General features: G+C 38.4%; 1 protein-coding gene across 1 annotated transcript; it reads left to right on the plus strand.

Moving 5' to 3' along the window:
* Window positions 1–429: 429 nt before the first annotated feature.
* Window positions 430–5,756, plus strand: RB195_021457 (uncharacterized protein; the record flags this gene model as incomplete). Its single annotated transcript, XM_064208199.1, has 11 exons — window positions 430–481; window positions 1,173–1,319; window positions 1,440–1,505; window positions 2,066–2,172; window positions 2,251–2,349; window positions 3,462–3,605; window positions 3,671–3,799; window positions 3,858–4,033; window positions 5,181–5,340; window positions 5,459–5,566; window positions 5,655–5,756. 11 exons carry the CDS (start codon window positions 430–432, stop codon window positions 5,754–5,756), a joined length of 1,290 nt encoding a protein of 429 aa, XP_064064080.1.
* Window positions 5,757–16,005: the final 10,249 nt, after the last annotated feature.

Raw genomic sequence — 16,005 nt, forward strand, 5'->3', positions numbered from 1 at the left:
TGAAGTTCCAGTTTTACCCTCTGTTCGCACTACCCTCTGGCTCGTAGGCAGCAGTTGCCGTGCTGCGCGGCTATTTCAATATTCGGCAACTTCTCCCACATGCCACCTCAGGATCGTGAACCTATTAATTAGTAGTTTTTTTTTCTCTGAAGTAGTACTATTTGATAATATTTATTCTTTTGTGCGTCTCATATATGTACTCTTAGCGTTGATGAACACATAAATCGTTGCATTACGCACGTCGGCACGCACTATTCCTTGCTTCCTGTGCGCTATCGATTTTTTTCGTGTATCTGCACTTTCACATATGTCCTATTGCGGAAATTTTTGCACACATTCCTCATTCATTGGCTGTTTGTTATGTGTGTATAGGTTGTTTGAAGTTGTTGCTTCAAGGTTCTTCGGGTGGTGGTACGTTTTATCCAACTGATGTCAAAATCTGGTGTGGAGGGAACACCGTTGGAGATCTTGAGTCAAACAGGTGATCAATTTGTTCTGTTTTTTTTCGTTTTCTAGTGTAATTTCCTACTATCCTTCTCCACTCACTGAATACTACTTGACGTGCCCTTGAGGAGTTTCGTACTTAAAATTGGCCCTTATACCGTTTTGAAACTCCAAGCCTGTTGTGTTTTTGCGAAGTTAGCCGCTTCACAGCCAAAGTAAAGTATAAGTAAGCTTTGCATTTTGAATTTTCTTCACTCATTTATATCCTGTAGCGCGCTGTATGTTCTGGATCAAATTATTCTGAAGAGGTGTTAAAGCACTAAAACTGGATGTATGTCAATGAAGCAGTTTTTGTTTTGATTAAGTGAAAGCTATACAAAAACTGCTCTAAGAGCCGTTGATGGCATGATATCATTCTTGCTGATCATAACATACAAACTTTCGTGACTGTGTTCTCATGTTCAAGTTGTTTCTTTTGTATACTAACGTTAAGCAATGAATGGAACCAGAAATCTGGGGGAAAATGTAGTCCGGGAGCGGGGGCCACCCCGTGGCACCCTTATTTCTGAACCCTCTATTTTACTTTTTTTTCTTAGTAACTTAGTAGCTTATATGTCATATATCCTCTAAAACTAACGCTTAGGCCTTAGAACCTCGAATTGTTTAGTTACTTCTGAATTCACTACTTCTTTTCCATAACGTTTTCCTTTTGAGCTTCTGTGCTTCAGAACAATGTGTTGTATGTGGGGATTCTGCGGATGGATTCCACTATGGTGTCCGATCATGTCGTGGATGTAACGCGTTCTTTCGACGTGCCATCACTTACGATCAGCATTTTACGTGTCGCCGGGGAGGACATTGTCTCGTGGATAGGAGTGAGTGACTAAAACCATCATTAGTATTTCTCCGTATTAACTGCTCTATGGCTAGACCCTCAAGAATGTTGAAAACATCAGCAATTCCTGTTCTGTCCCATTTTACCATTTCTTTTTCAGCAGCGAGATGTGCTTGTAGAGCTTGTCGTCTTGCAAAATGTATAGCTGTTGGTATGGACAAAAAAGGTAAGCAGTTTTGTCTTTGTTATTCCATTCTTCCTCGCATTTTACATATTCTTTTTATTCTTATTTCGTATATTCGTGGTTTTCCCTTGCAAACGAAATTTTTATGTCTATCAACATATGAAAAAAGTGCTTATCAGCACTACACTTTGTGAAAGGTGTAGTTTCTGAGAGTGTGTGTCTTGGCACTTAGTCGATCCGTTTGCGTGGCTGTATATTATACCGACTGATCTACCTTTCTTCTTGAGGAATACCTACTCATGATCGAGGGGTACTACAAAATTCGCGAATGAACGAGAAGTGGACAAATTGAAATCATTGGGTAAAAATATAGTACGAAGTTGTTTTAGGGCTAAAGGACGCCATTGATGAACGGTGGACATATGGCTTAGTACTTCCTCCGGACATGGGGAAGTAGTTCTTGCTCTAGAATATCTGTGCCATTACATCCTGATCATTCACATGTAATAAAATATAATCAGTCAATATCCCTTCGAAACGAACTAAGGAAAAAGGGGTCAAATCTTGTTGAAAATTTCTGATCAATTTTTCTTCTGGTTTAGCCGTACAGCCTAAACGAGATGGTCCTTCATCAACTAATGGAACTCATCATGATAGGAGTTCGTGCAATTACAATTCCGACGTAGAAACGGAGAAACAACATAGAGGAGTGAGTTTCACAAGTAGTCATTAATTAAATTGTGATAGTTTTCCTCATTTCTCTTAGTTTCTTGCTTTTCACTTTAAGAATGGAACTATCACTCCGAAACAAGAAGCTGATCAAGGAAATCATATTTTGAGTCCCTGTTCAGCATTCAGCCATGTCGTCACCACCCCAACTAATGATGTGGGTGTATGTTCTTCTTTACATTTATTTGTACAAGGTTTCCTTCTTTAATTTTCCTTTTATTAAGTCCTGGTTAATTTCTTCGTTGAGGCCAGGTTACTCTGAATCTTTATTTTCCCGGAAATTCGCGGAAGGTCGTGTCCGCAGGTGGTTCAATAGTATTTCTCAAATCACTCCATCATGAAATATAGTCGTAACTTATGCATTTATTTGTAACGATTAACGCGTTTTCATTTTTCGCTGCATTCGCGTTTATGAAACTTGCCTGAAGATTGTGTTTCCCAGCAGTGTGATTTCGTGGGTCTCCTACTCGTTGTTATTTAGTCCTTACAAAACTATTCTAAGGAAGAAACGAAAATGTGTCAGAAGTATTGGTGTTGTTTTTCGGTGTAAAGCTGTCACATTTCGTAAACTATTTTGTCCAGTAAACAATATTGGAGTACCCCCAGACTTCATCTGTTACTATGTCATATTATGGGATCTTAAATCGCAAAATTTATCCGCTCTTGTATTGCTAGACTAATTAAAGATTCCATCTCCTCCTCTTTCTGACTTTCGAAGGCCAGTTTCGTGCTGATTTTCTCATATTTATGCTTTTTTCCTGTGTTATGCACTTTGTAATGTTTTACTGAAGTCCTCCTTTGGAACTGCTCTTCTTTAGTCGTTGCGCTTGAGAGTACAGTCGGCGTCGATAGTGTCCGGGAAGCTCTTTTCCTTGTATAAATGGTTTTTCATTGTTTTTTTTTCGCAAACTTCTGGATCATTAGGACCGCATAACTTTCGCAAAACCCTTTTTCAATGGCTTGACAATTTTTTTTGGTGTCAGGCTATCTTCTTCGATCTTCTGTTTGTAGTTGCAGTCCTGGTAGTAGTGCATACTAATAAGAAACACTAGTTATGTGCAATTGTACCGAAAATTCGTGCAGAAATGCAACCCCAACAGATTGTGTTTACAAACATTCGTATCCGCATATCTTTATAATTGCAATGTGTACTTCACAACACCAATTTTTTCCTTTCTTCGTCGTTACTTAAACATTTCCCAACTTTCTAATTGGACAGCCTTAGCCGTCTTCTCTGGTAATAGTAATTTTAAGAATTTTCTGTTTCAGAATTCCTTCCTTCCGACATTGCCACCCAGCCCTTCACCTAGTAGCGGACTCATTGCAAGACAGTGTTACGACTTTGAAGATCAAAAAAGGCGACGACGGGCAATGCTTTGCCACTCGTTAGAAGAGATACTAATAAGTGATACTGTTAGTCAAAAAAAAAGTCCTTTTTTTAAAATACATCTTCTGCGCTTATGATTTCTGTCATATAGGACTCCACCTTGCGTGATATGGCAGCTGCGGAAGACTATGCAGTTTTGTTCCAAGTGCAGATGGTCCTAATGTTCGAATGGGTCGAAAAGTTGCCTGAGTTTTGTCTACTTTTGGATCCTTTAGACAAGGTAATATAGAGGATTCAGCGTCCTTTTTTTTAAAATTTAATCTCACTTTGACTTGCAGACGAAACTTCTACGTGCTTTTGCCCTCCGCTATCTGTTGTTAGATAATGTATTTCATACTATGGAGCTTGGATATGAGGATAGAATTGTACTTGTGAATAACAACTACATGAAACCGTTCGAAACCCCACCGCTTCCTCAAAATGATCTCACAGACGAGAAGAGAGTGGAGTTTATGTAGGTGCTTTCTTATGTGGCGGTTTTTGAAAGTAATAGTGTTTTTTTCTATTTATCAACGTCTTTCCAGAAGGTAAATAGTTTATGCAAAATTAGGTTTGTGATCTAGAACAAGATCGGCGGCGTAGCGCGTCGGGAAGAGGTCCCGTAGTTCCTGCACCGCCGACCATTCGAAATCGCTTTAAGCCCAGAGAGCCTTTCATTATATTTGGTCTCAATAAATTGGAGTTATACTTATCTAGGAGGATTTAGGAAGTGACTTGATATATTGGCTGCCTTCCCTGCATAGATGCGATAGTCGGAGCCGGTGCTCTGACCCTCCCCCTCCCCCCCCCCCCCCTCACTTTTGAACGGTTGGGGAAGGAACTTCCTTTACTTTTAAACGGTTGGCGAAATTACCCCCTTCACTTTTGGACAGTTGACGAAAGGACCCCGTTCACTTGAGCTGCACCCCATGAGATAAACCCCTTTCACCTGAGGAGGGTCCGGCTTCTCCCCATCGCACCTATGCTTCCCTGGTTATCGCATAGGGCGCAAAGGTGTTTGTTAACTTCTACTATTGTGAATTCAAGTCGAAAGCGTTGACGCACCCTAATGCAATTGTTCAACCCTGGCTTCTCTATACTTTTACCATCCAAAACTTTTATTTCATTTGGTCTACTGTATTAACGTGTTCGTGTTCATCGCGCTGTTCAATGAGAATCATAGTACTGCATGTAAATGGCAACTCTTATGTTTTTCGGGCTGAAGCAATTTGCTGCCGATGAAATAGACAACACGGAGACTGTGTGATTTCGTATAGATCCATCTCTGTTGCCCTGGCAAACCTAGCGGCGAGTACGTGGTGTTTTGGAAAAGCTTTTGGCTAATTCGAGATGGGCTGTTTTTCTCCTATGTTAGGGAAGAGGGAGAATTGTCCTATTCATCAATTCGCTGCTTTGTGTCATAGGTGCGACAGGGAGCAGCCAGACCCTCTTCAGGTGAAGGGGGTGCAGCTGAAGTGATGAAGATCCCTTAGCCAACCTTTCAAAAGTGAAAGAGGTCCTTTCGTTCACCATCCAAAAGTGAAGGGGGTCGGAGCACCGGCTATGGTATCTATGCATTGTGTGCATTCACTCAAGGAGGATTCAATGGCCCATTTTTACAGGATGTATGGAGCTGAGGCACAAGCAATGCTTGACGATCTTGTAATACCTATGAAGCGTATGGCGCTTAAGGTTGGAGAAATGATGACGCTGCGAATGATCATGTTCTGGAATCCAGGAAATGTTGGTCTTACGCCAAGCGGTATTGAAATTGCTCGAACTGTTAGTATTTTCTTATTGTGAAGTTGCATCACTTTTTGAAGATTTTTTGTAGGAGCCAACCACATTTTTGTTTGATTTAAGGCAAAATTAGTTACAATGCACCATTACAATTTTTGAGGCGTCGAATAATGCAGTGAAGGAGTTGCATCATTATTTCGAAGGAGAAGGAATCACCGACGTAGAGCACAGAATCGGGAATTTGCTGCTCCTTTTGCCTGCATTCACCGTTAGTTCTGATTTGCTTTACTACTATTTTATTCCTCTGCTTGTATTAATACTTCTGCTTTTCTTTATCTTATTTCTTTTTTCTGCAGAAACATGTGCGTTACTTATATGAGTTGGTGAAGCTCATACCGTCGTTTGGAAAAATGAATGAGTGGGACTCATTCATGGATGTTCTTTTGAATGGCTTTTGATTCGTGGATTGTTTTAATTCACATTATATATTCGCCGGTTCTATTTTGTATTGTATATTTGCGTTTCTAACATTCTGTACATATTTTCGTCCCTCATTCAATCACTGCTACTTGTCTTCTTAAGGACTTTGATATACTTGTTTGTTATTTAACAAACGTTTGGTTGTTGTATGGTATTTTAACATACCCTTATACCAACCTACTTGAGTTCGTAATGTTTGCCCCTAGCACTGGCAGTCGTTCTTAACATTCTCTATTCTTTGGACGGTTTAAGCGTTTTGACAGCTAACCTATCATGAAGTGTGATTATTTCTACACAGGACTCATTACTGTATGTGACAAATGTCTAGTCTTCAATTCATGTTGTTCAGTAAAAAAAACGGGTTCACATCACGTATTTGTTGACGGCAATAATTGCTACTTAAATAAATACTTGCCGATACTAATTTGGTTGTTCTTTTCTTGGTTATGAAGAAAAAAATCCACAATCAATCAGTCACTCCATGACCTGCGTAGAAATCTTTGTTTCCTGTACTAACGCGCGAAAATATGATAGAGCGTAACCACAACTTACAGCTTAATGTATTTTCAAATGAAAGAATAGTATTACGTCGTATCTCAACTATATTTCCATATTTACGGTCTATTAACGTTGTTGTAACGTGGTAATGTTGTCAACTTTCATGAATCTTTCACTTCATTCTAAGATGGTGGTCCAAGCAATCCTTATCATGAAGATATAAAAAATGATCATAGCAGTGCTATTGCTTTCACGATTGAGAAATGCTCGATAAATTGCGCAACAGCTGCTAACTCTGACTGATGGTGATGAGTGCAGATTTGAACGATTTAAAGTCCCTTCACTCTCAGCGAAAATCCCTCCGATTGCCTCCGTAATACGCCGTGTACATGTCATTTCTTTAAAGCTACCAAAAGTGACGCTTTCACGCTTCCATCTCGCACTCAAAATTGCAACTGTTGCATTTTGTGCAGTTTTGCAGCTCTTTTGTTCAGCAAACCCACCCTCCCACCCTCACAACAACCCCTCATTGTTCAAAAATCTAAGATGATGCCTCATAAGACTGAACGTAATTCAAACAAGGAAAATGTAATAATGTAATGTAATAAAATGTCAAATCCATCAAATAAGTCAAGGAGGTATGATCAGGTAAAAATGACTTCAAGCTCCGTGCAGTTGCGTAAATGACTGTGCTCGAAGCGGTGCGATGGAGCATAGCGGTCAGGATCGAGCAGGACCTTTGCTGACATTATTCCATGTTGTAGGTCACGATATCCTCACCTCGATCCCAACCACCGGGTCCACTGTACCGCTTCAAACCGAGCCGCTTATGCAAGTCCACAGAGCTTCATGTCACTATGTCTATGCAACGTTTATCTCCCAAATAAATCCAGTATCAACAAAGAAGCGATTAAGGTTTCGGTTGGCACTGGGATGGTTTTGAACCATCTATCGTGCAATTATAGTCGATATAATTACCGACTGTGCGACACGCTGCCGCTCTGACTTCTAGAAAATCACGTTTTTAAAGAAAATCAATGTGCTTTCTTACCCATTTGTATTACAGTAACTTAACTACCTATTCTACTGAATGAACGGAACAAAATCCCCAGAACAAGAAACCAGAATCCCCGGAACAAAATAAAAACAATGATTATAGAAAGGACTAACTAAGGCACGACTCACCGATTCATCACACAAGGATCAACGTGTGTAGGAGAACTCCATGCTAGAATTTCGAATTGAAGACCATTTTAATGTTGAATATGTGCACGGTACGATAAGCTCTAGACAAAGAAGGAAGAACATGGTCCTCCAATGGTGCTGTGTCATGATTTTCCAAATCAGCAGGTGTGTCCTGTTGATTTCGTGAGGAAAATGGAAGAAAATGATCGGACAGACTTACTCCCTCGTCTTCTCCCCCAGAGCCTGTTGATATAAAAAATGGAAATTATTTGTGCAATATAAACAGAGAGATTGTTTTAAAATAAATACTTTGTAAACTTTTCAACGTTCAACTCTAAAATAACTGAGTGTAGTCGTTTGTATTTAGTGTTCTCCGCAATTCCACCTCCACCTCCCTCTCCCTCTCTTTCTTTGACACCGCCGCAGTTCTTAAAAATAATATCCTTCCGTTAGTGTTGTACTGATAAGTTATGTTGAGTGTGGAAGCCTAGTCATAGATTGGATTGGAGCAAGGGAGTAGTGAGGGAGAAGAATTCAGCACATTCTGGCATTGCTTTTTTGGAGAATTTTTACAGGAAGCCAAAACTTCTTTGTACAGAACATATTTTTCACACCCGAAGAATCTGTGATGGGATCAATTTTCACAGTGATATTCGATAGTCTCTTGTCTGAATGTTTTTTGAGGCTCTGAATCTCTCAATAGTTCTGCTTGTTTAAAACTCGAACAGAAACGAAGCCTGCTTTAATTGTTGATACAAATGATAAAATCTTACTTCTGTCGTAAAAAAGGTCTTTAAACTTTAAAAAAAAATTGCGCGTTGTTTATACATCATACGAATTCATCACTAAACGTTCATTTACGCGGTTACAGTTGTAAGCAATACATCAGATAAGAAATCTTGAGAAAAAATCAATTTTGAAGACCTACTACTTTCAACTTATTAGACAACTTATTAGACTTCACCATTGTCATTGTCAAAAGTTCAGATACGTTTTCATTTTCAAAGCACTGTCGAATCGGGCTCAATTGTTCGTAAGCTGCACATTTTCGTCGAGGAAAAAAAATTGTTTTCAGCTGCGAACATAGTTAAACATCTGGTGATGTGTTATGGATCGACGTGAATAAACTTCCCCGAGGGCAATGATCTGCTCGCCGACCATTTGCCACCTATACATAGTGTGTGTTGATTTCATTATCGGAGATAAATTGATGACACTTCTTCTGCTCACTTCGATTCCTTCTCTTCAGTTGCTTCTTGCCAAAAGTTTCAGGATTGGATTGAGGATTGGATGTGAGAGGAATGCCGATCGTAGACATATCTTCAACTGTCACATTCTTCACCACATTTATTGATAGAAATGCTCATCATCGTGCCGAGTGTGCCCTTCAATTTACACCCCTTTGTACTCGACCGCATCAGCTGTTGCTGTTGGACGGCGTTATGGGATTTCTTATTCTTTGAGTTGCGAAAATCCCCTCATTTCAACTGCGTTTGTTTTCATATTGGTATTCTTATGGGAAATTGACATCTATGCTTGTTTATGATTGATTTTGATACTAGATTTGGAATGTATTTAAATGAAAAGCATATTGACTGCCCATGGCTCAGGTATGCATGAGTCGCAATGAATGGAACGACTAGGCGTAGGTAACCTTCCTTATTCATTATCTCCTTATTTTAGTGCGCTCCCAATCCTTTCCATTTGATCTTTAAATAATCAATTACGACGATTATTGGTCATGTGTAGCTATGTCCGGTTATTTTTCACTGTTACAAACAAATGTCTAATTTTCCTCATATTATGTACTCTGAATAGTCCTATTAATCAGCAGAAATTATCACTTTTATTGGATTCACTTAGTGAGAACATTTTTTTTTGGAGTTTTATTACGTTTTATTATCTCCACGTAGGAAAACTGTTGGATGTGCGTACTGATCTATCTGTAGCTTCTTTTCGTTGTTTTTCATCAATGATGTTTTACTATTCTGTGAAGAAGATAATCAATAAGGGTGAACGCAGAACTTTAAAAATTCGCTGCGATCGTTTTTTATGTTGTTATTGATGTTTTGGTGAGGTAGCTGTTCAAGAAATTTTAGCAGCCTTCGATTTGCGAACACGTACTTCCTTTTCTTCTGTTTTTCTCTTATGATGCCTGACAGTCGTTCTTCTTTCATTCTCATTTTCTATTTTTCTCATCCTTCTACATCCATTGAATATTGAAAGAAAAAAGTAAGATCAGTAAATATTAGGTGAAGAGTTCATTTCTGAAAAGATGGTCATTTTCTTGGTGAATTTTTTTAATTGTCGGTTTTATGTACGTATAATTCAATTTCCCATCAAGAAACCGAGAAATGTAGATCAGTCACAAATGTTCGCTCCTTTTGACTAAATTCTTCGCACTTAACCGCTGCCTCAAGCGCTATCCATAACATGGAGAAATTTGGAAACATGAAAGTTATTGGCCCAAGGAAAGGATAAAAGAAAATTTAACTACAGGTTTCTCATGAGTAAGATATGAAAGTTCGAATAAAGAAAGATTTCTTTTGTTAGAATCTCACATCAAAGAAGTTTCAGAGGTATAACCGCACTCGGAATGTTTCGTTGCGGGATTAATTGAGGACGACCATTAATGAGATCGATCAGCGAGAGGAGAGTTGTTCCGCTCTTTAAAGGTCTATCTTACCCTTTTGGATCGACACGCTCTCTTTCATTATTTTACTGCTTAGAAGGCAAATTCCTCTTGGAACTCTTCCTCATGGAATTCTTCCTCTGCCACATCCCTTATGGCATGGCAAGGTTATTCCGGTCAAAGTAATCCTCCACTGAATTCACAGATTCAGAGATACAGCACTGAATGATTGTTACATATTTATGGATCAGTTCACAAATTTCGTTAGTTCGTGTACAAATCATTTTTGCACCGACAAAAAAATGACGTAAATTCGAATCCTGGAATGGTACATATATCTGCCCTGAAACACTCAACAACTTGAAGTAGATAAGGTAATTAGCGGGTAATATCATTTCCTCAAAAAACTCTTAGCTAAGTTCCTCTAGCTGAGATGCGCACACTTTTCCAACATTTCATTACAACCAGAGTTTTTATAAGTGAACAGACTCTTTATTTTCTGAATTAAGGTATATTTAATGAAAGTAAAAGAAAATAGGACAAGTAATATCTGGATAATAAGTAAGATAAATAAAGAGTAAAAAAATATGATATAAATATATTTAAATAATGTCCGTTTCGTTCAAATTCCCTTGTTTATTGAATGAAGAATTGAAGGGATGTTCTTCATTTGCACATTCCAAACCTACTTCTGCAACACTTTTTCCATTAGTTTCTTTTTTTATTCTTGAATCGAATGAAATTCTCATGATGGGAATATCGTTGTGGTGAAATTCAATTGCGGGAAACCCTGTAAAAATGCTATTATCCATAGTTGTTAGGTAAAGGAAATAGATCAAGTAGTGAGTTGGGTTCAAGCAGTGAGGGTAGTACGCTTTGTGGCGTATTCCCGCGGGTCTTATTGCTTTCAGCTCGACATCATAGTCGAACGCTTCCATTAGTTATGCTTCGAATAGTCTATCAAAGCCAATCGTCTGAGATTCGTCGACCCGGAATCGTAAGCAAACGAGGGTGAGCGATGACGAGGTAAGTGGTTAAGGTGCACTGACAAGTACTCTCAACCACTTACAACCTCTTTACCTCATTAGTTTTTTCCCCCACCACTTCTCTCGTCCAGTTTTCTTGTGTTGCGTAAGACTGTTAACGTTTTGGGAGTGCCCGAGTTACGGTGTTGGATCGATTAGCAAATCCAGAACGACGGCATCCCTCAAGAGGTCTATACATTTATGCCTCTTACTCACAATATCTCGTTCATCGTGCGAATGTTGTAATAAGGGCACACAGGGTGCTACATCCATCGATCAATATATCCTCTTACTGGCTTAGATCTTCATAGAATTCACGATCACTCATAAATGCATACTTCAATCCTTGTAACCTACGACTTTTTATCGAGCATGACCCGCGAAAGAATTCAGCTACATCGATGCTCTGGAAAGAACATATTGAATTTCACGCTAATTTGCAAACGTGTCCTGATGAGAGATTACGTTAACGGGTTTGCTTATGGACTTCAGCCAGACGTGAAGCTCATGTTCCACGTAAACGCTTGTAAAACTCCCATCTCTCATTTCGTACCACCGTATTTCCACTCCCGTTCAACTCTTAGATCCAGCTTTGCTTGCAATTCAGGATTTGTGGGAGAGTGCGCAACTCACACGTTAGGCGAGCGTTTGCATTCTGGGCAGCGCGTAGGTCAAAGTCTGTTGACCTGCAATCAATTAGTCCGCTGAGTTTCTACTGCACTGCTGTCACCAAATTTCTGTCACCGAATTATTTTTCATCTAAATCAAATCTAATTTGAACGTAAATATCTTCGAAATCATCTAAATCTCTTGCAATTTTTCATTGAATAATGATCTTTGATTTGGTATTTATTCTACTCTTTCCAATAAACACCGCAATGCCTAAAAACATGAAGAATATTCGAAAAAGGCTGCTCAGAAGAGGTGTCTCCCCCTTATTTTAATTATTACTTTGGTTACCTTTACTTTACTGTCAGGCTTCAAGTCCATACACTTTAAACTCCATAAAGTGCAACAGCCGCTATTCAGCTGTATAAAGGCTCCAATTTACTTTTGCTATTTGTTTAATCTATTCAACAAATCTCATATCTTTACTAATCCTCCATCATCTCTCTTTTTTGCTTTTTATTACACTAATTGTTGATGCCGCTGTTTGTTTAACTCTGCTCACAATCATTTTCTATGCGGAAGAAACATCGTCAAACAAGTATTTAGCATTCACAATTCATTATTGATGTAATCTTGCTAAAATATAGTTTTTTCTATTTCTAACGATTTCTCAACATATCTCATTAAATGCGGGAAAGGAAATCTAAGTGTTTTTTTTTCTCTTCTGTCAACCAGACGATCTTTCTTGTTACTTCTAATCGCTTAGGGAAAAATTGTAAAAATGCTCGCTTTTATTAGGATTATTGGTGTCTGGTGCACAATTAGTAGAAAACTCAAAAGTTTAGGTCTATAATTGAACAAAAAAAAACATTCTGAAGGAAATATCATTTACTACGGTTTATCTAGGAGCATTTGTGTGTTTTAAAGATACAGCCTTTTTGAAATTCTCTTAGAGCCACACATAAGATGATCCAAGAGATGTAACAATGGCCTTGGAGAACGTGACAGTGAAGAAACAGTTTGGGGGATCTTTTCTTTGTCTTCGCAAACGAAGCTAGGACCTTTTGACCTTTTTATTTTATTACCTTTTGACTTCAATATTGCTTTCGTGATTATGAGAAGGAAAGTTACCAAAAGAATCTTCTCGACCTTATAAATATGCAAATAATTTTATTTACCTACGGTGACTCTTATTAGGTGAATTCGAGCGATACAGTGAACATATCTTATCATATCATGAAATAAAATAACCGAGCATGCGGGGTTTTTTATTTGTGGGTTTAACTCTTCCTGACTGTAGTTAAGAGATGTCCTTTCCCGTTATCTCTCAATTTTTAACCCGTACAACCTGTCAACCTTGCTTACGTAGCACTACCCGTTCAAGCGTTGTCACCAACCTGAGTTTAAATTTCATATTAATAAAAACGTTGTTATTACCATTATTCTTATTGTTTGTCCTTGTCTGGATTGCATTAGTGAATTAATCTGATTCCAGGACCTATTTGAGATAATTTTCTTATTCCCTTCTCAAGAAAGAGAAGAATAAGATCTCAACTTTTTCTGTTCTTAGCTTGCTCCAGGATTTATTTACGGCCAAATATACTCCTTACTTTAGATGAAATTATACGAATGTTTGCATGGTATGTGGTATGGTATGTGTGCTTTTTTGTTGCTGAAAAAAACAGCAGAAACAAGAACATCTGATATCGCCGTCATCGAGAACTCCAATCTATCTGTGTTCAGTCGGCTTTTCCTCTTTACCCCAACAATGTTTTGTCTTCGGTCGGAGGTCGCAACAGCTGACCGACATCAGCATTCGCTATGCTGACGGCATGGAACACTTTTTGAGATATGCGCTGACTATCTGCTTCGTCTTGATTCGAAGCAAAACGTTCATGTTGCATGTTTTCCTCACTTTTTATATGTTTCAGACTCTAACGTTCTATGACCTCCGTCTTTCTTGCGAATGTTGAAGCATTTTCGTGTGTTTCACATGTATTACTTCATGATAGCGAGAAGAAACCCATAAACAACTATTTAACTTTCGAACTCAAGTTATAGTCATTTCCATCCTTTTCAATAAGGTCCCTAAAAAGCCTTCAAGAGAATGTTCCTTTCAGAACTATGATTTTACTTTAATTTTCAGAAACGTCTAGAGCTTATTTTTGGCCAACGGTTTGTCTATTAAAGTTGTTCTAAAATGTTGTTTAGTAAAGAAAACCGGTTCCTCATTATAAGGACTAACAAAATAACCTGTAATTTTTGTTTTACATTGTAATTTTATGTCTTCCCGAGGGAATGAATATTGTTCAGTGTTGCATTAGCGCATAATATGGTTCAGTCTTTTTTGTAAATGAAACAAAAGGAATGAGTAATTTGTCTCATTTATATCAGAGGAGAGATCTCCACCTTAGAAATTTTACGTTTATTGAGAATTATCACTATTGAGTGGGAGCAAATCTAGGCTCTTTATGACTCGAGGATGAGGTCGAATCTCGTGTCGCTGTGCTCCTTCATGTGACGCTGCTTGTGTTTGTGCGAATTGCGTCATACGGTGACCAGACGCGTACGACCGTTCGAATTGGTTGACCAACACCTGCGCTCAGGATGAACGCTTTGTACGGTCAGATAATCTAATGAGACGAACACCTAACATGAATAGCCTTTGGAAGCTAAAATGTTCGGGATCTCAGTGTTGAATAGCATCCCTTGAGCGCTGTTTGTCATTGGACAACGCTGACCTCTTCTCACTCAGTGACATTAGCTCATATTGCTCGTTTTTGGCTAATGACCACGATAAGAATCGATAAGATCCTTCTACCTTACACATACCAACACCCATTGACCTGGTGTCTCATGAATGTGCATGCTTTTTTTCCTTGGATATCACACACCTTGCTGATTCGTTTTTGATTTTTAAAAATACAATTGCTGTGGTTAGGTCAGGTGAGATTTTTTTAAAGATATCCGAAGACCGTAACAATGTCTTACCAAAGCTCAGTTACCTCACGTCTATTCTGTAAGGATGGAAACAACCATTTTCAAATCACCCTTCCTCATTAATGACATTTTTGTGCGCAAACAAATAAAGTGATCCTGGACTCATGCGAATCTCTTTTCTTTTGTAACTCTATAACTTTTTTTGCACTCCTCTCTTTTTTTAAAGAACGTGTGTGAAACATAAATCACGAATGATGTTTCCTACATGTGTCGTATGCTACATTCAACTGTTTGTTTCTATATGCTAGTAATTTGAGCTCTTTTCTCACTACTACATCTTCCTGAATGTTATTTTGATGATGCGCACAATTTCTTGCTGGCTTAATCTTGGCTTATTTGTCTTACCATAAATTATGTGTTAGGAAAGGAATAAAAAGGAACATGATGTAGGAAAAGAACATTTCAAGCAAAAAAATATGCAGTAAACACCTTTTATACCTTTATAACTCAATACCTTTATAAGTTTTACAGCTGTTCTCTACTTTTATTGTCATGCATACTTACTATTTACCATTAAGTATGCATATAGTAGTAAGTACTACATACTGCTTGTTCTCATTGCACATTTAATTTGACCCTCCCAATATAAGCACTAAACAGTTACGAGTAATCCAAAATTTCCCCCTTTTTTGTTGGACAATGAGAGATTCCGTTGTTGACAGATTAATCCTCTCTGCTCTTCACTACTCCCGATGAACATGTTGTGGATGACTCGTCTTTTTTTGGAGGACTCTGTATGAGCCATGATATTGAAGATTAAATAACACCTTCACGGCTCTTCGCTATTCCCTATGGATATTCGTTTGACGTGCGCAGAGCATATAGCCTTGTTGATGGTTATACCGCAAAAATTGGTGAACATTTCCTCTCTTGGAGTTTCTTTATTTTGTTATTTTTGGTCACTTAATTTACTGATTAACAATGTCCCTAGCGCAGTAAAGAACTGGAACCCTGGCTCGACAGATCTGATACAAGGAGACTTCATAGTGCATGAAAGTATACTTTTGCGTGCCATTTCAAAGATATGTGGACATTTCCTTGTTTTTGTTTCTCGAATTTAAAAACCTTACATATATGGTATATATTGTTGTGACATACTTTGTTATATGCAGCATCTCCCCCCAATTAGTTTCCTCTTTAACCCTCCCTTTGAGAAATAGACAATGTAGAGTTCCATAAAAGATTCAATGGATGCTGACTTTTAATCATTTTTTCTATGGCTTGTCTTGACACAGAATAAAACGAACAGAACACGAGGTTGCACAGCTGATCCCAAAC

This window comes from Necator americanus, chromosome X, assembly GCF_031761385.1.
Source record: "Necator americanus strain Aroian chromosome X, whole genome shotgun sequence".
In the NCBI taxonomy this organism is placed as follows: Eukaryota; Metazoa; Nematoda; class Chromadorea; order Rhabditida; family Ancylostomatidae; genus Necator; species Necator americanus.